This window comes from Limulus polyphemus, unplaced genomic scaffold (genome assembly GCF_000517525.1).
Source record: "Limulus polyphemus unplaced genomic scaffold, Limulus_polyphemus-2.1.2 Scaffold931, whole genome shotgun sequence".
Lineage (NCBI taxonomy): Eukaryota > Metazoa > Arthropoda > Merostomata > Xiphosura > Limulidae > Limulus > Limulus polyphemus.
Window position 1 is genome coordinate 364,612 of NW_013666541.1, and position 18,350 is coordinate 382,961.

Consider the following 18,350-nt stretch of genomic DNA (forward strand, 5'->3'; position numbering starts at 1 on the left):
CAAGACAGAAGTACCAAACCCCGGATTATTTGTGGTAATATGTTAATCAAGAAATTAACCTTTCATCAACAAAAGTATCCAATTAAACAGTATGTCATAATATTGACTCTGAAATATACCCCTTATACTTCCAGAAGAATAATCCAAATCACAATGTGTTTTGCGGTTTATCGATGAACTGTATTCTACCTCCAAATGTTCATACGTCTATATAGATAAACTTATAATAACGCTTGTATCTTCTGCTTCACTATACACTTTAAGCTGTAATATATACATATTGCTACGTTTTGTATTACACATATAAGATTATATATATAGTTATGAATTTCTAGTATACAGCCAAATGAAATATAAAAACTTATTTTTTATTTTTTCAACTGAAATAATTACAATTCAAAAAAGGGTAAATGTTCTTTACATATTTTTTTATCTGTGGCCACAAAATTACTAATGCATGAAATATCATAGTTTAGATTTGTTTGTTAAGCACAAAACTACACAATTAGCTATCCGCGCGAATCGATTCACAAAGGCGTAGCCAAAGTGGGCCCGACCCCCCCCCGGAAAAAAATTTAGGCATGTTTGATCACATATTATTTTTCAGCTTTTATATATAATAAACTCGTTTTGTATCATTTAATAAGAGATACAATTTCTATAAACATTATTACATTTGATTTGATTTATTTTAATGACCATTTCATTAAAAATTTAGATCAATTTCAGCTCTTAAATTTATTTGGCCACCCCCAGCCCTATTGAGAAACCTGGCTACGCCAGTGGAATCGAAGTTCAGTTTGAACGTTATAACCCCTCAAGCTTGCAGTAGGGACACCAGTGGCCTGTATTTAAGGTATTATTTTCGAAAACATAAAAACACAATTATAAGATAACAAAATATATTCACAGTAAAATAATATGCTATATTAGTAAAAAGTAAGTCTGATCAGAAATCGAACTTAATGTTCACAGCTAAACCATTCAATGATTATTTTAATCAATTTTGTTATCCTATTTCATATGCCTGTAACTTTAGATCTCTTTACGTTATATGCTAAATACCTTTTTTAAAGTGGTAGTAAGGACGTTCGACTCGTAATCTGTGAGTCGCGAGTTCGAATCCCGTCATCGAATATGCTCGCCCTTTAAGTCTTGAAGGCACTATAATGTGGTGGTCAATCCCATTTTTCGTTGGTAAAAGAGTAGCTTAAGAGTTGGCAATGAGTGGTGTTGACTAATGGCCATTTTTCTAGTCTATCACTTCTAAATTAGGGACAGTTAGCACAGGTAACCGTCGAGCAGCTTTACGCGAAATTCCAAAAAAAAAAAAAAACGTACAAGAAAATCACTATTAATTTTTTTATATTTGGGATCAGTGTCTAAAAGAAACAACAGTTTTATAATATAATGTACTATCTATGCAATTTTGGAAGTTTCCAATGTGAAATTTGAGACTGAAACTACTACTATCAAACACAGTACTGTAAAAAAAGATATATGATCGCAGGATCTTATTTAAATAAATGACGTTTACATACTGAATGAACATCCTCATTATCTAAACTCTCTTCGTTTGTCGTTCATTGAGTAGAGATTTATTCCACTTGAAGGTGTGGCCTAGTAGTTACCATGCCCGGACTGTGAATCTGAAGATTCATGGTTCAACTTCTTATTGCTGCAAAATTGCATTTCGCTCTTTAGAGTTGTTGGTGCGTTACAAGTGTAACGGTTAAGTCTCACTATTCGGTCAGACAAAAGCTGCCTTTCTTGCAGTCTATCAGTTCAAAATTAGGGAGGACTATGCGCAAATAACCATCTTTTAACTTTGTGCAAAGCTTATAAACAAATAAAAAATATTTCAGTTGAACAATGAAATATACTTGAAATAATATGACTAGCCAATCGCATTTATTGTTGAAGTTATCTTTAAAAATAGCACTATGACAGATGTTTAGATTGTCGTATCATGTTTCACTAACTACATTGGTGGCATAATTCATGGTCATATACAGGTGCCTTCTTCCCCATCCCAGTGGTTCAGTGCTGAGCTTGAGCGCTTAGGAAGGTATAATTCGGGATTCGATCTCCGCGTGGACATAGTACAGGTAGCTTTGCGCCTAGCAACAAAACAAACAAACAAAATCGTCGTTCAACCTTAACATTGATCACACTTCAATAGAAACGTGTTCAATAAACGAGACTTTAAAAATGATTAGAAAATGGGATTATCATAGAATACGTTCCAGTTCAAACCAACAAATGAAACTAACAAAAGGCAAAATTATTAAGAATTTAAGAGATTCCAAATGATTTTATTTCTAATTTTTATCAAAGTTTGCCGAATTTTTTTAAATAGCTTGTCATTACGAAACTAATTCCAACCTAAAAGTTCGTAATCTAACCTGATTCGTTTACATTTTGTCACCTCCTCGCACGTACCTAGCAATTATTTAAAATAACTTTTTAGGAGGATCAAAAAATGATTCCTTGTTCAACCTTATCCGATGGTACATATTTGTCTTCTCCTCAAACTTTTGGTAGTTATCTGGAAGTTATACTATATATATATTTATGTATAAGGGATTATGTCCCAAAGAAATACAAAGTATATGTTTTTGATGCTTATATATTGACCAAAGAGATGCCATTCGTAAAATTAAAAGATTACTTTCAGTCATTCGGATGGTACAATTTTGATTATATTTAAGTTAGAGTAGATATGTATGTAATATAGAATTTATTTTGTCTGTCTGTTCTAATTTATATTTACAACGTGATTGGTCGTTTAAATAAGAAGAAAGCACGTGACAAATTGTTCAGCTGACGATGAGTTGAAACAGCATTAGAGAAATTTCTCTTTAGTTTTATATACAGCCAGTATTCGTGTTCTGGATCGTTGAGAAGTGATCACGAAGAATCATAAACAATGATCTCAAATCTTACACTTTCGGTGTTACGACCCTCCAGTCTTTTCTGTTTTTGGTCAAGATCCGGTCAAAGCAAGGTTTTTCGATTGTTTGCTGCTGGCATGACGACTTGGCATTCAGAAATGCCAAGAGTTGATCTACGAGAAACAGCGGACAAGTCTCTTTCAAAGGGTCAACCTTTTTACAGCCAGGAATATCAACAACATTTCGAAAGCGCCAGAGATGATCCCGAAAGCTTTTGGGCTGAGGCTGCTCAGGAAATCACCTGGTACAAACAATGGGATACAGTTTTAGATAATAAAAATCCGCCTTTTGCCAAGTGGTATGTTAACTTGAATCTTTACTGAAATCTGAATATTAAATTGGTATAACAATAATGGTAAGTAATATTTCTTCCAAAGTAAATTTAACTATGTTTAAAGTTTTACACAAATTGGTTAGCATGGTGTATTATGAATCCAAAGGTTCGTGGATCTCGTACCGTTGCCATAATGAAAAAAAAAAAAAATCGCGCTCAGCACGTTGGGCCATGGGTGTGTGTGTGTTATTGAGAGATTTTCAAATCCCACTATTCGTTCTGAAGAGTAGCCCAAGAGTTGGGCGGGTGCTATTGACTAGCTTATTTTCCTTTAGTCTAACATTTCAAAATTATGGCTAATCATTACGGATAGTTCTTATTTAGCTTTACGCGAATATTCGAAGTAGAACCTTTAAAAAATTTCGGCTAATTAACTGCAAGATTTTTCTTAGAATGTAATAAATTTGGTTTTAATTTTAGATTTTTGTGGTTTAAATTTATTATAATTTACGAACTTATGAGGGCAAGAAAAACCAACAATTTCCCTCTGAAAAGTGTCTACCAACATATTTTACTAATAGAAAAAGTCGTTTGGTTTGTTTGTTTTGTTTTTAATTTCGCGGAAAGCTATACGAAGGCTATCTTCGCTAGTCGTCCCTAATTTAGCAGTGAAAGACTAGAGGGAAGGCGGCTAGTCATCACCACCCACCGCCAACTCTTGGGCTACTTTTTTACCAACGAAGAGTGGGATTGACCGTCACATTATAACGCCCCTCACGACTGAAAGGGCGAGCATGTTTGGTGGAACAGGGATTCGAACCCTCAACCTGCAAATTGCGAGTCAAGCGCCCTAACCACCTGGCCATGCCGCACCATTGTTTTTTCTTTAAATTAAGAACAAAGCTATACATTGGGCTATCTATACTCTGCCCACGACGGGTGTCAAAATCCGGTTTCTATCGTTGTAAGTCCGCAGACATACCACTGTGCTGCTGGGGGACAAGTCGTTTGGACTAAAATTCAGAATAAGACAAGAAGAAAGCTTTTTCTTGGTGACGTAATTGCACCTTTCAGGGTGAAATGCCCAAATTAGGTTAGGGCAGAGATTTAATGAGATATTTACAATGTTCTACCCAAACACCGCATCTGGAAGTAATAAACAAAATATGTTCAAGAAAAACCAAGAAACATTTTTGACAATAATATCTCAAAACAGACCATTTGCAAATAATATTTCTACTTCTGACATCTGGTGGTCTTTACGATATCGCAGATTTATTCACGATATTATTATATATTTATAATTTGGCCCGGCATGGCCAGGTGATTAGGTCGCTTGACTCGCAATCTGCGGGTCGCGGATTCGAAACCCCGTCCCATCAAACGTGCTTGCCCTTTCAGCCGTAGGGGCGTTATAAAGTGACGGTCAATCACACTCTTCGTTGGTAAAAGAGTTGGCGGTGAGTGGTAATAACTAGCTGATTTCCCTCTAGTCTTACACTACTAAATTAGGGATGGCTAGCGCAGATAACCCTCGTGTAGCTTTGCGCGAAATTCAAAACAACTAACTAACCAGTTATAATATTTTTCACTCTTATAAGGATTATTTTACGTTTTTAGCTTAGTATATGAACTTAGGGCTATCCCAAATCTCATAAGTTGGTGAACCTCATGAGAAAGTACTGAAAATTGCAGTCGAGAACAATAAATAATGGCGAGGGTATCCAACTGACGAATCAGTGCATCCTAATCTTGTTTGTTTGTTCTCAAGCACAAAGCTACACAATGGGCTACCTGTTTTTTACCCACCAAGACTAACGAAACCGGGTTTTTAGCGCTATAAACCTTCAGAGTTATCGCTGAGCCACGGGAGGGAGCATCCTAATCTTTCTACATTTGTTATAAAATTGTGCACTCCTAGTTAGACCGGTATGTTAAATTAACTATGTTATTTTTCTGAATTGATTTCACTTGTGATCAGACTAAGTAACTTGCTTTGATTAGAAGTTATTGGTAAAGAAGAGTCAGATTAACCTTCGAATTACCTATTTGTTTTTATACCATTCTCCACCGGAAAAGTCAGCTAGCTTACTGCATCATTTTGAGTGATTATTGATGTTTTGCCTGTTACAACACTCAATGTAAAGAACTAATCAAGACATTTAGTATAATTAATAATTTTATAGGTAAAATACATAGGAAACCCCAGTACTAATTAATGTGATTAGTTACACAATTGATGACATTATTAGGGACCCCGTATCAACAAAGTCCCAGACCATAAGTAAATTGGTGTTTAAGTAATTTAGGAAACTATTTTAGAATCAGATAATTCATTTATAAACGGGTTAATTCATCAGACGTACTAAGTGCTTTTAACTTTTGTGTGTTTGTGTTTATGCGCAGATCTACAGAATGGAATATCTGTGCTGTTCCCACCACGGGATTATAACCCCTCAAGCTTGCCGCTGAGTCATTGGATAGGGGTGGGAGGGCATAAGTTTAACATGACCTGTGTGTGGAAAATGCTTCGGGGTCTCCAAAGACATTGTAAATTTTATATTTTACGAATTTTAGCAACACAATAAACACAATTTGCATAAAATGGAATCTGACAAAATCCCAACAACTAGTAGTTGTTGGGGGTAAATCTAGTATGTTTATTGAATTTGCAGAAACAGTCACAAAAAAATTAGGACTTGATTGATCAACAGGAGCGAGTCCTCAACGCTTAGTCTTGGCAAAGTATCAAATATAATAACATAACACAGATCAATAAGTTGTTGCAAAATTCACCATTAAATAAAGCGATCAACATTTTGTTAATTATTTAATGTTAAGGCTCAATTTGTATTGTTCGCGTGCAAAACGCCAGTACAGCAACCAACGAGTTCAATGTTGTGCTTATTTAATAGCCGTTGTTTATTAAAATCTCATGATTTAGAAGTTCTCCCGGGAGGTCAGCTGTAACTTTCCGGATGTAGAAGTTCTCCTGGGTAGTCAGCTGTAATTTTCTGGATGTAAAAGTTCTCCCGGGAGGTCAGCTGTAACTTTCCGGATGAAGAAGTTCTCCCGGGAGGTCAGCTGTAACTTTCCGGATGTAAAAGTTCTCCCGAGAGGTCAGCTGTAACTTTCCTGATGTAGAAGTTCTGCAGGAAGATCAGCTATAACTTTCCGGATGTAGAGGTTCTCCCGGGAGGTCAGCTGTAACTTTCAGGACTTGAATGTTTATTTTCCGCTGTTCATTTATTCACGGTGAACAGAGAGCAGGTTGCACATTATGCAGCTCTGCGCTAAAAACTAACAACAATATAATGTAGGTCAAGCTGGTTGACCAATATGTAATTCATTTATGCCTTTTTCGGCTTTCAATAAAAGAGAATTGACTCTTGATCTTATGACTCAATGGTCTCAGTTTTCTTAATTTCTGTACATAGAACATATGAATTAATAATATATACAACATCCAAAAAATAATAATATTATGAAATCAGATACAAAAGACATTATTTATAATATGCCCCCAAGTGGCTCAGCGTTAAGCCCACAGGCTTACGACACTATAATTCGGGTTTCGATTCCAGAGGTCGTCAGAGCACTAAGAGCCCGTTGTGAGTCTTTGTGCTTAAACAGCAGCGGAACCAAAACCAAGTAATAAGATTTTCTTAAGTTTACTGAATTTTCAAGGTTAACATAGTATAATGGTGAACAAAGAATGGTACATAGAAATCAGTAATTAATGAAATTCGTTGTTAGTATATGTGCGGTTTATCCAGGTAAAAGTGAATTAACTCTAAAGATACATCGAATAGGTCTGTTTGATAACCAGAGATCTGATCGATATATTGATTGCGAAGAAATAATAAATCTCTTACTAACTGAGTCGATGTGAAAGTATATAAAGATACTGAACACGAAGTGTCAAACAGTCTTTGTTATTACAAAGAAAAAGACAGTGTGTGCACTTACAGTATTACTTACACAGGGTGATCGATTTTATCTTCCAACTGTTTCTCGGTATTTAGACTGAGCGTGACCTATTGGTCGCTTGTCGCTCTGTGGATTTGTAAGTCTTAATTCGCGTTATATTGCGCAAAATTGCACCCCACACATTGGAGCCGTGTATGCTTTACGAAAGTGACGATTGGGAAAGCCCGAGAGTTAGCGTGGGTGCTAATGACTAAAGCTATTTCCCCAGTCCAGTGGTTCTCATTCTCTTTTTGTTCTCAAACAACCCCATTCTTTTTGTGGTTGTTGTATCTCGGCAGATCACAATGGAATCTTTACACTAAGGTGGCGCTTCTTTTCTGTAATTACGCCACCTGAAGCGAGTCTGCGAACTACAGATTGAGAATTTTTGCTCACAACTCGGGATTGGCTAGAGCAGATAGCTCTTGTGTAGCTTTGAGCAAATATCCGAAAGAAAAAACGACAATTTTCTCACTTCCAAAAAAAATTATATTAATTAATTGAATATTTGAGATATAGTTCCAGGAGTCGCTGGCAATTTAGAACATGAACTGTGTCTTACAGTTCATTTATGTCTTTGTATCTTGAATATGTATCGTTAAAAGTAAATTTATGTTCATGTGAACAGTGTAAAACAGAATATCTGTTAGGAGTTACATTACTAAAAATGCCTTACTAAACTATAACAATTAGTAACCTTTAAGAAAACTGTTAAGGTAAGCTAATTAAGGCAGCTTTTATCATTATTATTAAAACAGTAATCTATCTAAATTCTCAAGCACGTGGTGATAATACATTTTCATACTTTGAACGCCTGTTTGACACTGAAGTACATTTAATAATAAAAGTAAAGTAAAAAAGCCTGCGAATTCAATGAGCTATTACGTAAATGTCTTTATCAGCTGTTGACACGTAAGGTTTTGGCAACTATCCTTATTAGTATTGCATATACCACTATAAATGTTATTAATATGCAGACTATTTGACAATAGTTAAAATACACTTGTTTGTACAGCATAATTTCCTTTCTGATTCATCACTAAAGAGTTTACTGAAAGAAGAGGACATCCTCGTTAAATAATTCGTTCAAATTAACGAGATAAGTATACAACAATAAGTTGCGTCTACATTGTGTTTTAAATATATTCTCAGTGTAAAATCACAATTTTATTCATGTTTTTACAAGTTATATAAGCTTTGCCTGGAGCCTAGCTTGGTGTAAGTTTGAGTTATGCAAAGAGGAAGGGTATAAGAGAGAAAGTTTTAACATTTAAGCTTAAAATGACTCATCCTGTTGACGTTTGTTGCTTATATCATCTATAAAGAATTATACTGTACTGTACATACAGAAAACAAAAAGTATTGCGAAAATTTACATTTTGATCACTGGATTTTTTTTCTCGAAATTTTGTTTATGGCTCAAATAATTATAACGTAACGGTCGTTGCTTTAATCGCTTTTCTTTAATAAAAGATAAACTAGGATAATCAGATTTGTCGTATAGAAATCGAAGGATGTGTAACTCGTATAATTCGCGTCGTGAATTTTAAATGATATGCAAGGGCGTGTGTACCTATGCCTAGTTACGCCCCTGCTCGCGATATCATCAGAAAACATAACAAATATGGCAGCCTGTAGTGTAATCTATAAAAAATCACTTTTTTTGTGTGTAAAGTTCTTCTCAAGTTATATAAGACTCATTGTGTTCTTCACACCTTCATCCATTCTAATAATAAAAACTTAATTTAGACGCATTTTGCTTTTGGGGGGTGTCAGTATATATATACAAAGCGTTTTCCACAGACATGCATCGCGTTGTTGTTCGCTACTTATCAGAATGTCACTCCCCATAATATCTTATTTTCAAGTAAATGGTTTGTTTAATTTATTTTATCGTTTAACCAGTATAGTAACTGAATTTAAAAGAAAAGTAATATATTCAAATAAATTACTATAATATTAACGATAATAACATTATAATGCCTAAAGTATGATTGATAAAATGCCAATAAAGATGAAAATGATGCATAAAACTTAGACTTACCATCGAAAAACAATAGGTTTGTGAATGTTTGTTTTCGGATACTTACACAAGGCTACTTGAGGGGTATTGCATTAGCCATACCTAATTTTGAATTGATAGACAAGTGAGAAGTCAAAGACACCAACCGCCAACTTTTGAGCTTCTCTTGACTGACCGAATAATGGAATTTGACCATCATCCTTATAACTCACTCAAGACCTCAAGGTGTGTAACGCGATTTTTTGTTTTGTTTTGCGGTAATGGGACGTGAACGCTGGACCCGCAGATCCACAGTCCGGCACGCTAACCACAAGGCCACGCTAAATCCTTGTGAATGCTGAGTTGATCCCTGATAAAGATGCCAATAAGCTTATGTAGTAAATTTTGCTTGGATTTTAAAATTCAATCCCACTGCTAAACACATCTGCATTGGACAAGACAGGAAGTGGATTCTCAATACATATCTATGTGTGTGTGTATGTATGTATGTAACTATATATATACATACTGTGATTAATAAATCCAAAATACCTATTGTACAAAGAGTTGAGTACGTTATCATAACACGATCTTGGAGCCTCACCACGTCGTGAGAGTTCATGTCGCCAAGTCTAGTCATGTTCTATGTGACGACCGTAGGTCATGACAATAGCCCTGCAGCATAGTTTCCAATAAAAAGGCTCTGCCGTAAGATTATCATGTCCAAATTACACTACACTGTTGAACAGAAGATATGGATGGAAGCTATATTTTGGTGAACACATACCCGGCTGGTCTCGTTTCCTTATAGAGCTGGTATTTATGCGTGGTACAAAGGGCCCAGAACATTGGTCTGATCGTGAGCAGATTTCACCTTGAATTTTGTATCCACTCTCCTGGTCTCTAACTTGCCTCTTTAACAATATTCAGTGATGATCGTGAATCCCTTCGAAGAGGTTCTACTACATGCTGTGTCCCGCTTTTCGAATTTGTTTTCCACCCATTGATCAGCGGAAAGTGTCAGGAGACTTGTTACGATTATCAAGGTACAAATACTCTTCGTTGAGTATCATCACGTATTGCCATTTCTCCCCGACTAATATTATTCATACAGACTTTTACAGTTGGTCTTCCTTTCCTGGATATGCTGTGGAAATATCCTGTGTGCACGTGAATTATGTCACTTTTCCAGACGGAAATTCTTCTTGATTGTGTTGAATATTGTTGTTTGAGGGACGTGGATGGCTTTTGCCACTTCCCTTTGTGTTCATGGATCCTCACCTATCACATTTTGCTTGCCACGGCTGGGATATGACTTGTTGATGGTCTCTTTCTGGGTGGTCGTGGGCTCCCATAGTTGATCCATACACCTTTGTTTTCTAGTGCCATTAAGTACAAGGGATATCGCTGTCTGAAAATTCTAATTCCCCGATCTGAACACATTTTTTATGATCTGAGTGTATGAATATTTTGCATCAGAAAGAGCTGTTATATATCCTTACCAAAAGCGATCAAGTTTCAGTGACATCACACTACTTACGTAACGCCAAACAATGTCAAAATATAGTTCTGATACATGCCTTTCAATGCGACTTTATATCGGCTGTGGTTATCACGTGACTTGCGTATTCAAAATCGTTTTAATATTATCTACTCAAACCTCTGAAAATATTTTAGCATGTGTCAAGCACTTCCTATTAAAAAAAAACTCATATAAAGCGTGTATTGAGTGCAGAGAGCCCAAAAGATGGTGACTATGATGATATGTTACACAATCACCTTAACGAATTACACTGTTATATTTTCTTTAACGAACTGTGATAACGCATTTCATTATTATGTTTTCTTTAACGTGGTCTTTTGAGAAATATGATTAGAGTATTGAATAAAGTAAGAAATCAGGCGCGTAGAAAACAAAAATAAAGTTCATATAAAGGAAATAAACGTAAAGCCACGAAAATAAAAACAACGAAAGCACGTGTGATCTTTTCAGGGAAACGTATTTCCGCATAAATATTAGACAGGTCTACTTTATAACAGGAGGATCGATCAGGAAAATTGTAAAGTAAATCTGAATTTAACTAAACGACTGAGTTTTGAGCTAATAAGCGAACATGTAACGGTCTAAAATAAACAAGCCGCTATAATCAGGGTTCAACACACACACACAAAATAAGCAATTTATTCAACAATAACAACACTTAGAAATAAATTCAACACTTACTAAAACACATTTAATAAACAAATGCCTGGCCAGGACTTGATGCTAATGTTAATGAAAAAGATATTATAAATATCAATATTATTTCAAATAATTAAATCAGGAAAAATAACCAGAAAGAAAAAAAATACAGCAACATAAAATCCCTTTCAATATTAATAACAATATCGAGTGATAAACAGCAATAATTCACTAACTGTATTGTTCACTAACTACCTAATGAGCTCTCTCTCTCTCTTGATGAAGCTTCTGGCAGGGTATGTTTTTACTGAGTAGGTCTCAAGAGTACACCTCTTATGATCATAAATTTAGATATCATTATTAATAATTGTACGTCGCTGCTAGGGGAGCTGGTGTCAGTTTCATCATACATACGTATCTACTCAAAATACAGTGATTATCTAAATGATGAGTTAGCGTTTTAATGCAATTAAAAATTCACAGATAAACTAAATGACAGAAGGAAATAATAAATGAATGCTAAACGCAACCATAACCATAAAAAAATAGAATTTGCTATCTCACAAACAGATTGGACATGTAATGTAAAATGAAGCATAATCTTCATTTATAATGCAAAACAAAGAATCACAGTGTGCGTACTTGCGGGGACACTGGACAGTCGTCTTTCTTCCGGATTATTGAACCAATAAACAGTTATTATTCCTCAAGAAGACTTTCTGTTGATCTACTCACCTCTATGTAGATCTATTCTGACTAAAACTGATGCTCAGTACTAACAGCAAATCTCGATTTTACACATAAGTGATACGTGTCGCCACTTGACTAGTTGTTCTCCCACAACATACAAAGACTGTGATCTTTAGATATCATCTACTCGGCCACTGATGGAAGTTGCTGTTCATGACCTGCCCTACACAATATGCAATGTTTCAGCAATATCCCTACGGGCAAATTATATACTATTTGCAAGAGAACAACAAAAGTAACTACAACGAAACAACTCGATGGTATTCTGGACGATGACAACACTTAAAATATCATTTCGCTTCAAATAGACCCACAGTGGCACAGAAGTATGTCTGTGGACTTACAACACTAGAAACCGGGTTTAGATACCCGTGGTGGGCAGAGCACAGATAGCCCTTTCTGTAGCTTTGTGCTTAACTTCAACAAACAAACGCTTCAAATAACTGCAAGAAATAGAAACTGTGTAGATAAGTAAACGACTATGGCCAAAATGAGTTCATAAAAAGCTTTAAAATATTCAACGTTGGCATATCATATGTCGTCATAATTTTATTAGAAAAGTGGACTCATTTCTCACAGAAATGTCAAAAATATGGAAGCTACACAATATGCCATCTGCGCTCTGTGCACCACAGGTAATCGAACCTTGAATTTTAATGTTGTAAGTCCGTAGACGTACTGCTGACCCACTGGAGGACTCATGGAAACTATAAATAAGAAAGCGTTCTTACCAAATTATCGATATTTGAATATAAACTAAATGTTAGAGAAAATCATTTAAGTATTTTTATGAATATGTTACTTGAGAAAAATAAAGAAATAGCATACGTTTTCATCATGTTTGAATTGCAATCATCTCTCGTTGACAAATTTTCAATAAATTACTTTATCTTATCCAAGAAAAAAAAATCATTACAAGAATGATTGAATGTTTATTTGTTTATACGTGATGGTCTGAGTGTAATTGTAAAGCATATGTGAACTGTTACTGCAAAGAGCGTCATACTTGCAAATAACTAGGCCTACCATAATGATAAAGCTTGAGGCCACCAAAAGCTTTGGGAAACTTCGTTGAGGAACCACACTCAATGATTTAATAAATATTCTAAATAATAGCCTCTCAGTCACCTTTAACTCATTTGCAATATATCTATATAATTATTTATTATTGTTAATAAATAGATGAACATATTTAGAATATCCAGCTATTAACATTCTTTGATCATTTGTGTGCATGTCATAATTGTGGTATTTGTATTTGCAGGTTTCCAGGTGGTCTTTTGAACGTGTGTCATAATGCTGTAGATAGACATGTGGATGCAGGTCTAGGAGACCGTCTAGCTATTATTCATGATAGCCCAGTAACAAATACAGTCAGGTTCATTACATACAGACAGTTGCAGGACCAGGTAATCTCTTAATATTTTATAAGTGTGCATAGTATTCAGATACTCTTATGTCTGATAGATAGTTCTAAGTACCCATAATGCAGAAATTTAGGAAAATGCTATGCATAGAATATTTCGAAGACAAACAGCAAAGGAAATACAAATACACAAGACAAACAAAAGCCTCGATTCATAACAGTATTTATGTTAAAATAAAGCTGATAAGCTTCTGTTTAGCAGAGTGATTTGAATAGGACAAGGGCATGATAAAGATTAATGCAATACTACACGTTGGAGTCAAACAGAGGTCCTAGTGCGATATCCCACTTTGTCTATAACTATTCCAAATATAATACGCAAGTGAGAAAACCCCAAGCTCGTCCCAACTTGTACAAGTGTCTGTGTCACTTCTTGAGATAGGATTGTCACTCACAAAGGAGTAGACACAGGTAAAGGGTCAAATTGGTAAAAGTTCCATGAGATAGCCATTGCCACATGTAACCTGTACTTAAACAAAATAACTAGTACATATTTAAGACCTTTAGATATCCAATTTACAAAAATTTCATTAAACACCTGTACGAAAATTTACAAAACATACCTGAATATACCTTACTAAAGATGTATTCTAAACTAGTTATAAAAGGGTGAAATTAACAGTTATTTCAGCTGTGAAATTTACAGAAAGCTTTTATCAACCTGTGATAATAACAATTTATATATCCAATCACCTTGCCCCTGGTGTTTTTCGTGGTCTGCATCTACACAATTTAAAAAACTCTGATCCTTTTGTTGCAATTCAGATAAAGAGTCATTATCTGCAGTGCCGGCTTAAGTTCGAAAATTGAAGAATTCGAAAATAAAATTCTGCACCTTTTTCAAAATCTTATATATTTTTTTATTTTTTGTACTTTACAATGCTCTAGATATTTTTTTAATTCAGAATACGGAGTACAAAAATGGTGCACAGCAGAAAAAACTGAAAAATTGATATAAAAAAATAGCTTCTAGGAAATGGAACCTTGCGAGCTTTTAACATGGCAAACTTTTCCTTAATTTATCCATATTAATTTATCTGGCAGTTTCATTTTTTTATAGAATGAGCAAAGTTAATGATATTCTTAGAGTGATAAACTTTATCTGGAATTAAATTTTCCGGTATTCGATATGATATCAATTTAACTTCGGGCCCGACATGGCCAGGTGGTTAGAAAGCTCGACGCGCAATCTGCGGGTCGCGGATTCGAATCCCCGTCCCATCAAACATGCTCGCCCTTTCAGCCGTGGGGGCGTTATAATGTGACAGTCAATCATACTATTCGTTGGTAAATGAGTAGTCCAAGAGTTGGCGGTGGGTGGTGATGAATAGCTGCCTTCCCTCTAGTCTTTCACTGCTAAATTAGGGACGGCTAGCGCAAATAGCTCTCGTGTAGCTTTGCGCGAAATTCATAACAAACAAACAATTTAACTTTCACCACAAACATCCCTTTTCTCTTTGCTTGTTAGTATTTTTTCAGAATATTTACTATTTTTACGCTCCTAAACTTTTACGGTGGGTTCTCTGAGCCCTTCGAATCCACCATAATTACCTGCAAGTGCAGACGGCGCCTAAATACGGATTAACCAAAGGAAATTTTCCCTTACTAAACTGTTAATTATTATTTTATTTTTTTTTGAGAATGTTGCATGTGTCATAGATAATGAAAGGGGGTGTGGACTTGAACTTCAAAAAATCTTTTGATAAAGTACCACACAAAAAATTAGTTAATAATATTACATCAATGGGATCTGGATAAAGACAAGTAAATTGTGTTGTAGGATGATTGTTCGTGGGTTTATGTTTTTTAGTTTTTATGAATTATATCGATAGAGACATTCTTAATAAATTAGCACAGTTTATAGATGGTAATAATTTCTTTGATATTTCTAGCTGTACTGTGGATGTTGGGGTACTACAGAATGACTAGGACCAATTGGTTAGTTTTATAACTGGTTGGCGTTGGCAAATTACCATTAACTCTAATGTAAGAGTTATCATAATTTGGATCACACTGCAAGTTTATTAATTTTTTTATATTAAATATATCTTGTTAGTGCAGGGTTGTCGTGAAGTGACAAATAATCCATTGTTGTTAATATGTTATCTTATGTTAAAGTTGATATTTTCCGAGAAGATTATGTTACAAGGCTTTCTGACACGAACTCCAAAATTTGCCTTAGCCTTTCTTTATCCACCCTAACCAGTATGTCCAAAACACTGGTGATTTACAGATCTTGACAGCAAAGACCCCCAATATCCTGTCTGTCCCACCTTAGCTCCCCCTTCCCTTTCCCAACCTGAAAAAGGCTGCCACCTGACCTAAGAAAAGCACGAAAGTTTAACATTTCTAAGAAAAGAATATCTGAAATGTTGAACTGTATAGATAAAGATATGAAATCAGGCCACCCAACAATCGTCTGTGAATCGTACTCTGGCAGTAGTAACGAAATATAAACAGCGTGGTATAAATTGAAATTCATATTATATAATTTTCAGGCATCTCATATAGACTTCTGTATTTTCTGGTTGTTCAAAGAGGCCCTCGAGGTCGCCGCCCTTGAAAAGTTGATCTTTGGCAAGCCTAGAGGGGTCAACATTGGCTTTAGTGTATTGCGAAAAAGCCTCCTGCATCTGAATTGCGCTGCAGGACAATACTACGTAAATAGTGCTGTCATGAAGCACAATATGAAAGGGTTGTAAGGCCTTTGCACTCAGCTTGTATCATTACTACAGATCATAAACATCCCTCTATATTTAGTACTTATCAGCGTGTAAGTGCAATAAATGAAAAGCCTTTATCTGAACGTTTTTATCGTGAACACAAACTAGATTGCATATTTCTTCATATTTTGAATATATTATTGTTTTGGATTTCATTGTTTGTGCTTATCAGTAATTAATCTCGTGAACCACAACTGAGTATTTCTTATTGTACATTTGCTGAAATATACTTTACGGTATAAATATAATAGTGTAACTATATATATCTCATTTACAGATTGATTGTTCATTCTTTTTTTTTTGGATATTTTTCAGGTTACAATACTGTTTTACTGAAATAAATATTTTTATTTATGTTTTATATAGGTTATACCTGTACACTTATGTATATTATAAACATCGAATGAACTAATAAAAGCGGTTTTTATCACACATACTTATATATATATATGCATATCTTAGTTTTCCATTTTTATTGTGAAACTTCATAAAATATTTATTCTTCGTGGGTTTTACGACTCTTTTAGGTTTCTAGTTTAGCAGGTACGTTTGCGCAATGGAATATCAGAAGAGGAGATCGGGTTGTAATCTATATGCCAATGATACCAGAAGCAATTATTGCCATGTTAGCTTGTGCTCGTATTGGAGCAATTCATTCTGTCGTGTTTGGGGGATTCGCTGCTCGAGAACTGGCTATTCGAATGAACCATACTGAGGTGAGAACAAAGTCACTATACAACGTGGTCAAGTGTTTTCGCTGAACAAGCTAGAAAATGCAAGTATTCATTGTATATTTTATGAACACAACGGATTTTTTCTCAATATTAGGTGTGTAGGGACAGCCCTAAAGCCAGGAAATGCAAGTCTCTACTATTTATGCTATAAACACTAGTTACAAGTAAAGAAGCTACGTTTATATAGTTTCTAGGGTGTCTCTTTAATATAATGACTGTGCATAATTTTAATAAGACAGATTCTGTGGGTGTTTTTGTTTTTTTCTATATCGATTGTTGGAACAGTTACAGTTCTAATTCTAATGTTCTTCAGTAAAATGTTTTAATGAACTTTTCCTTAATTTGTTAATATTTCCTTCTAATGTTTCCTCTTGCAAGTGCTATGACTGAATATATAATATGTTAACTTTATTTTGTTTAACTAGATAACTGTACTTAAAAACACCACGTTGATATAACGGTTCTCTTATCAAGATGTTACATGATAAGTAGATAACCATATTCTTAATATGTCACTATAATGTACAGCTGCTGCTTCTACACCTTCTCTGCAACATTATTTAGTAAAACAATATACACCCTTTTAAAATATTATTAAAATTTTCAAGATATCAACACCGAGAGCTGTATTAATAAGTACTGTTGTTGTGTGTGTGTTTTATAAAGTGTTGAATACTGTTTTAGGTAATTGTTGAAATTTCATTTACAGCCAAAATTGGTAATTTCGGCTTCGTACGGTGTTGAACCAAACAGATTAATAGAATACAAGCCCATTTTGGAAGAAGCAATACACCTGTGTGAGCATAAACCTGAAAAATGTATTATATACAACAGGCCAGAGATGGTGAGTGTCGAATTTATAAACTGAAAACAAGGGTTATTCATCGATGAACAAACAAATATCGTCTTTTCCACCCGTAGCTTTTTTTTTTTTTTTTTGTAGAGTAGTCTTCTAAGACTTTCTCCTCAAATGTCACTCTCAACTAAGCAGTTGCCCCTAGTAGCACAGCGTTATGTCTGCGGACTTATAACGCTAGAAACCGGGTTTCGATACCCGTGGTGGTGAGAGTGCAGATAGCCCATTGTGTAGCTTTGTGCTTAATTCCAAACAAACAAACAAACTAAGCAGTTGCCGCCCATTTAAACTTTTTTTGTTCCTCATAAAGACTTTCTAAATCATCTATGAAAAAAAAAAAGATTGTTCACTTCTTTAGTTTTTAGTAACTCATATTATATATATATTTGTATTGGTGCAAAAAGTTGTTTGTAATTTGCATATACACATTTATTCACTTATATAAAAAAACTATATGTCCTTGACACATTTTCATAGAGA

General features: G+C 34.8%; 2 protein-coding genes and 1 long non-coding RNA gene across 4 annotated transcripts in view; 2 read left to right on the forward strand and 1 right to left on the reverse strand.

Moving 5' to 3' along the window:
* Window positions 1-2,567, reverse strand: part of LOC111086222 (cingulin-like) — a 47,559-nt gene extending 44,992 nt beyond the window's left edge. Inside the window, exon 1 of one of the 2 annotated variants that reach the window (XM_022388182.1) lies at window positions 2,406-2,567. The gene's annotated coding sequence lies outside the window, so the exon portion shown is untranslated. Of the gene's footprint in view, window positions 1-1,065; window positions 1,123-2,405 lie in introns of those variants that run through there. The other variant, XM_022388183.1, reaches the window with a different exon arrangement.
* A 274-nt stretch (window positions 2,568-2,841) lies between these two features.
* On the forward strand, window positions 2,842-17,858 carry LOC106461311 (acyl-CoA synthetase short-chain family member 3, mitochondrial-like; the record flags this gene model as incomplete). Its single annotated transcript, XM_022388180.1, has 4 exons — window positions 2,842-3,252; window positions 13,396-13,540; window positions 16,808-16,996; window positions 17,724-17,858. Coding segments are annotated over exons 1-4 (792 nt in total), but the record flags the coding sequence as incomplete, so codon positions are not given.
* LOC111086223 lies at window positions 4,788-6,621 on the forward strand. The gene is made up of 2 exons (XR_002610961.1): window positions 4,788-5,157; window positions 6,173-6,621. It is a non-coding gene; the product is annotated as an uncharacterized LOC111086223 (long non-coding RNA).
* Window positions 17,859-18,350: the final 492 nt, after the last annotated feature.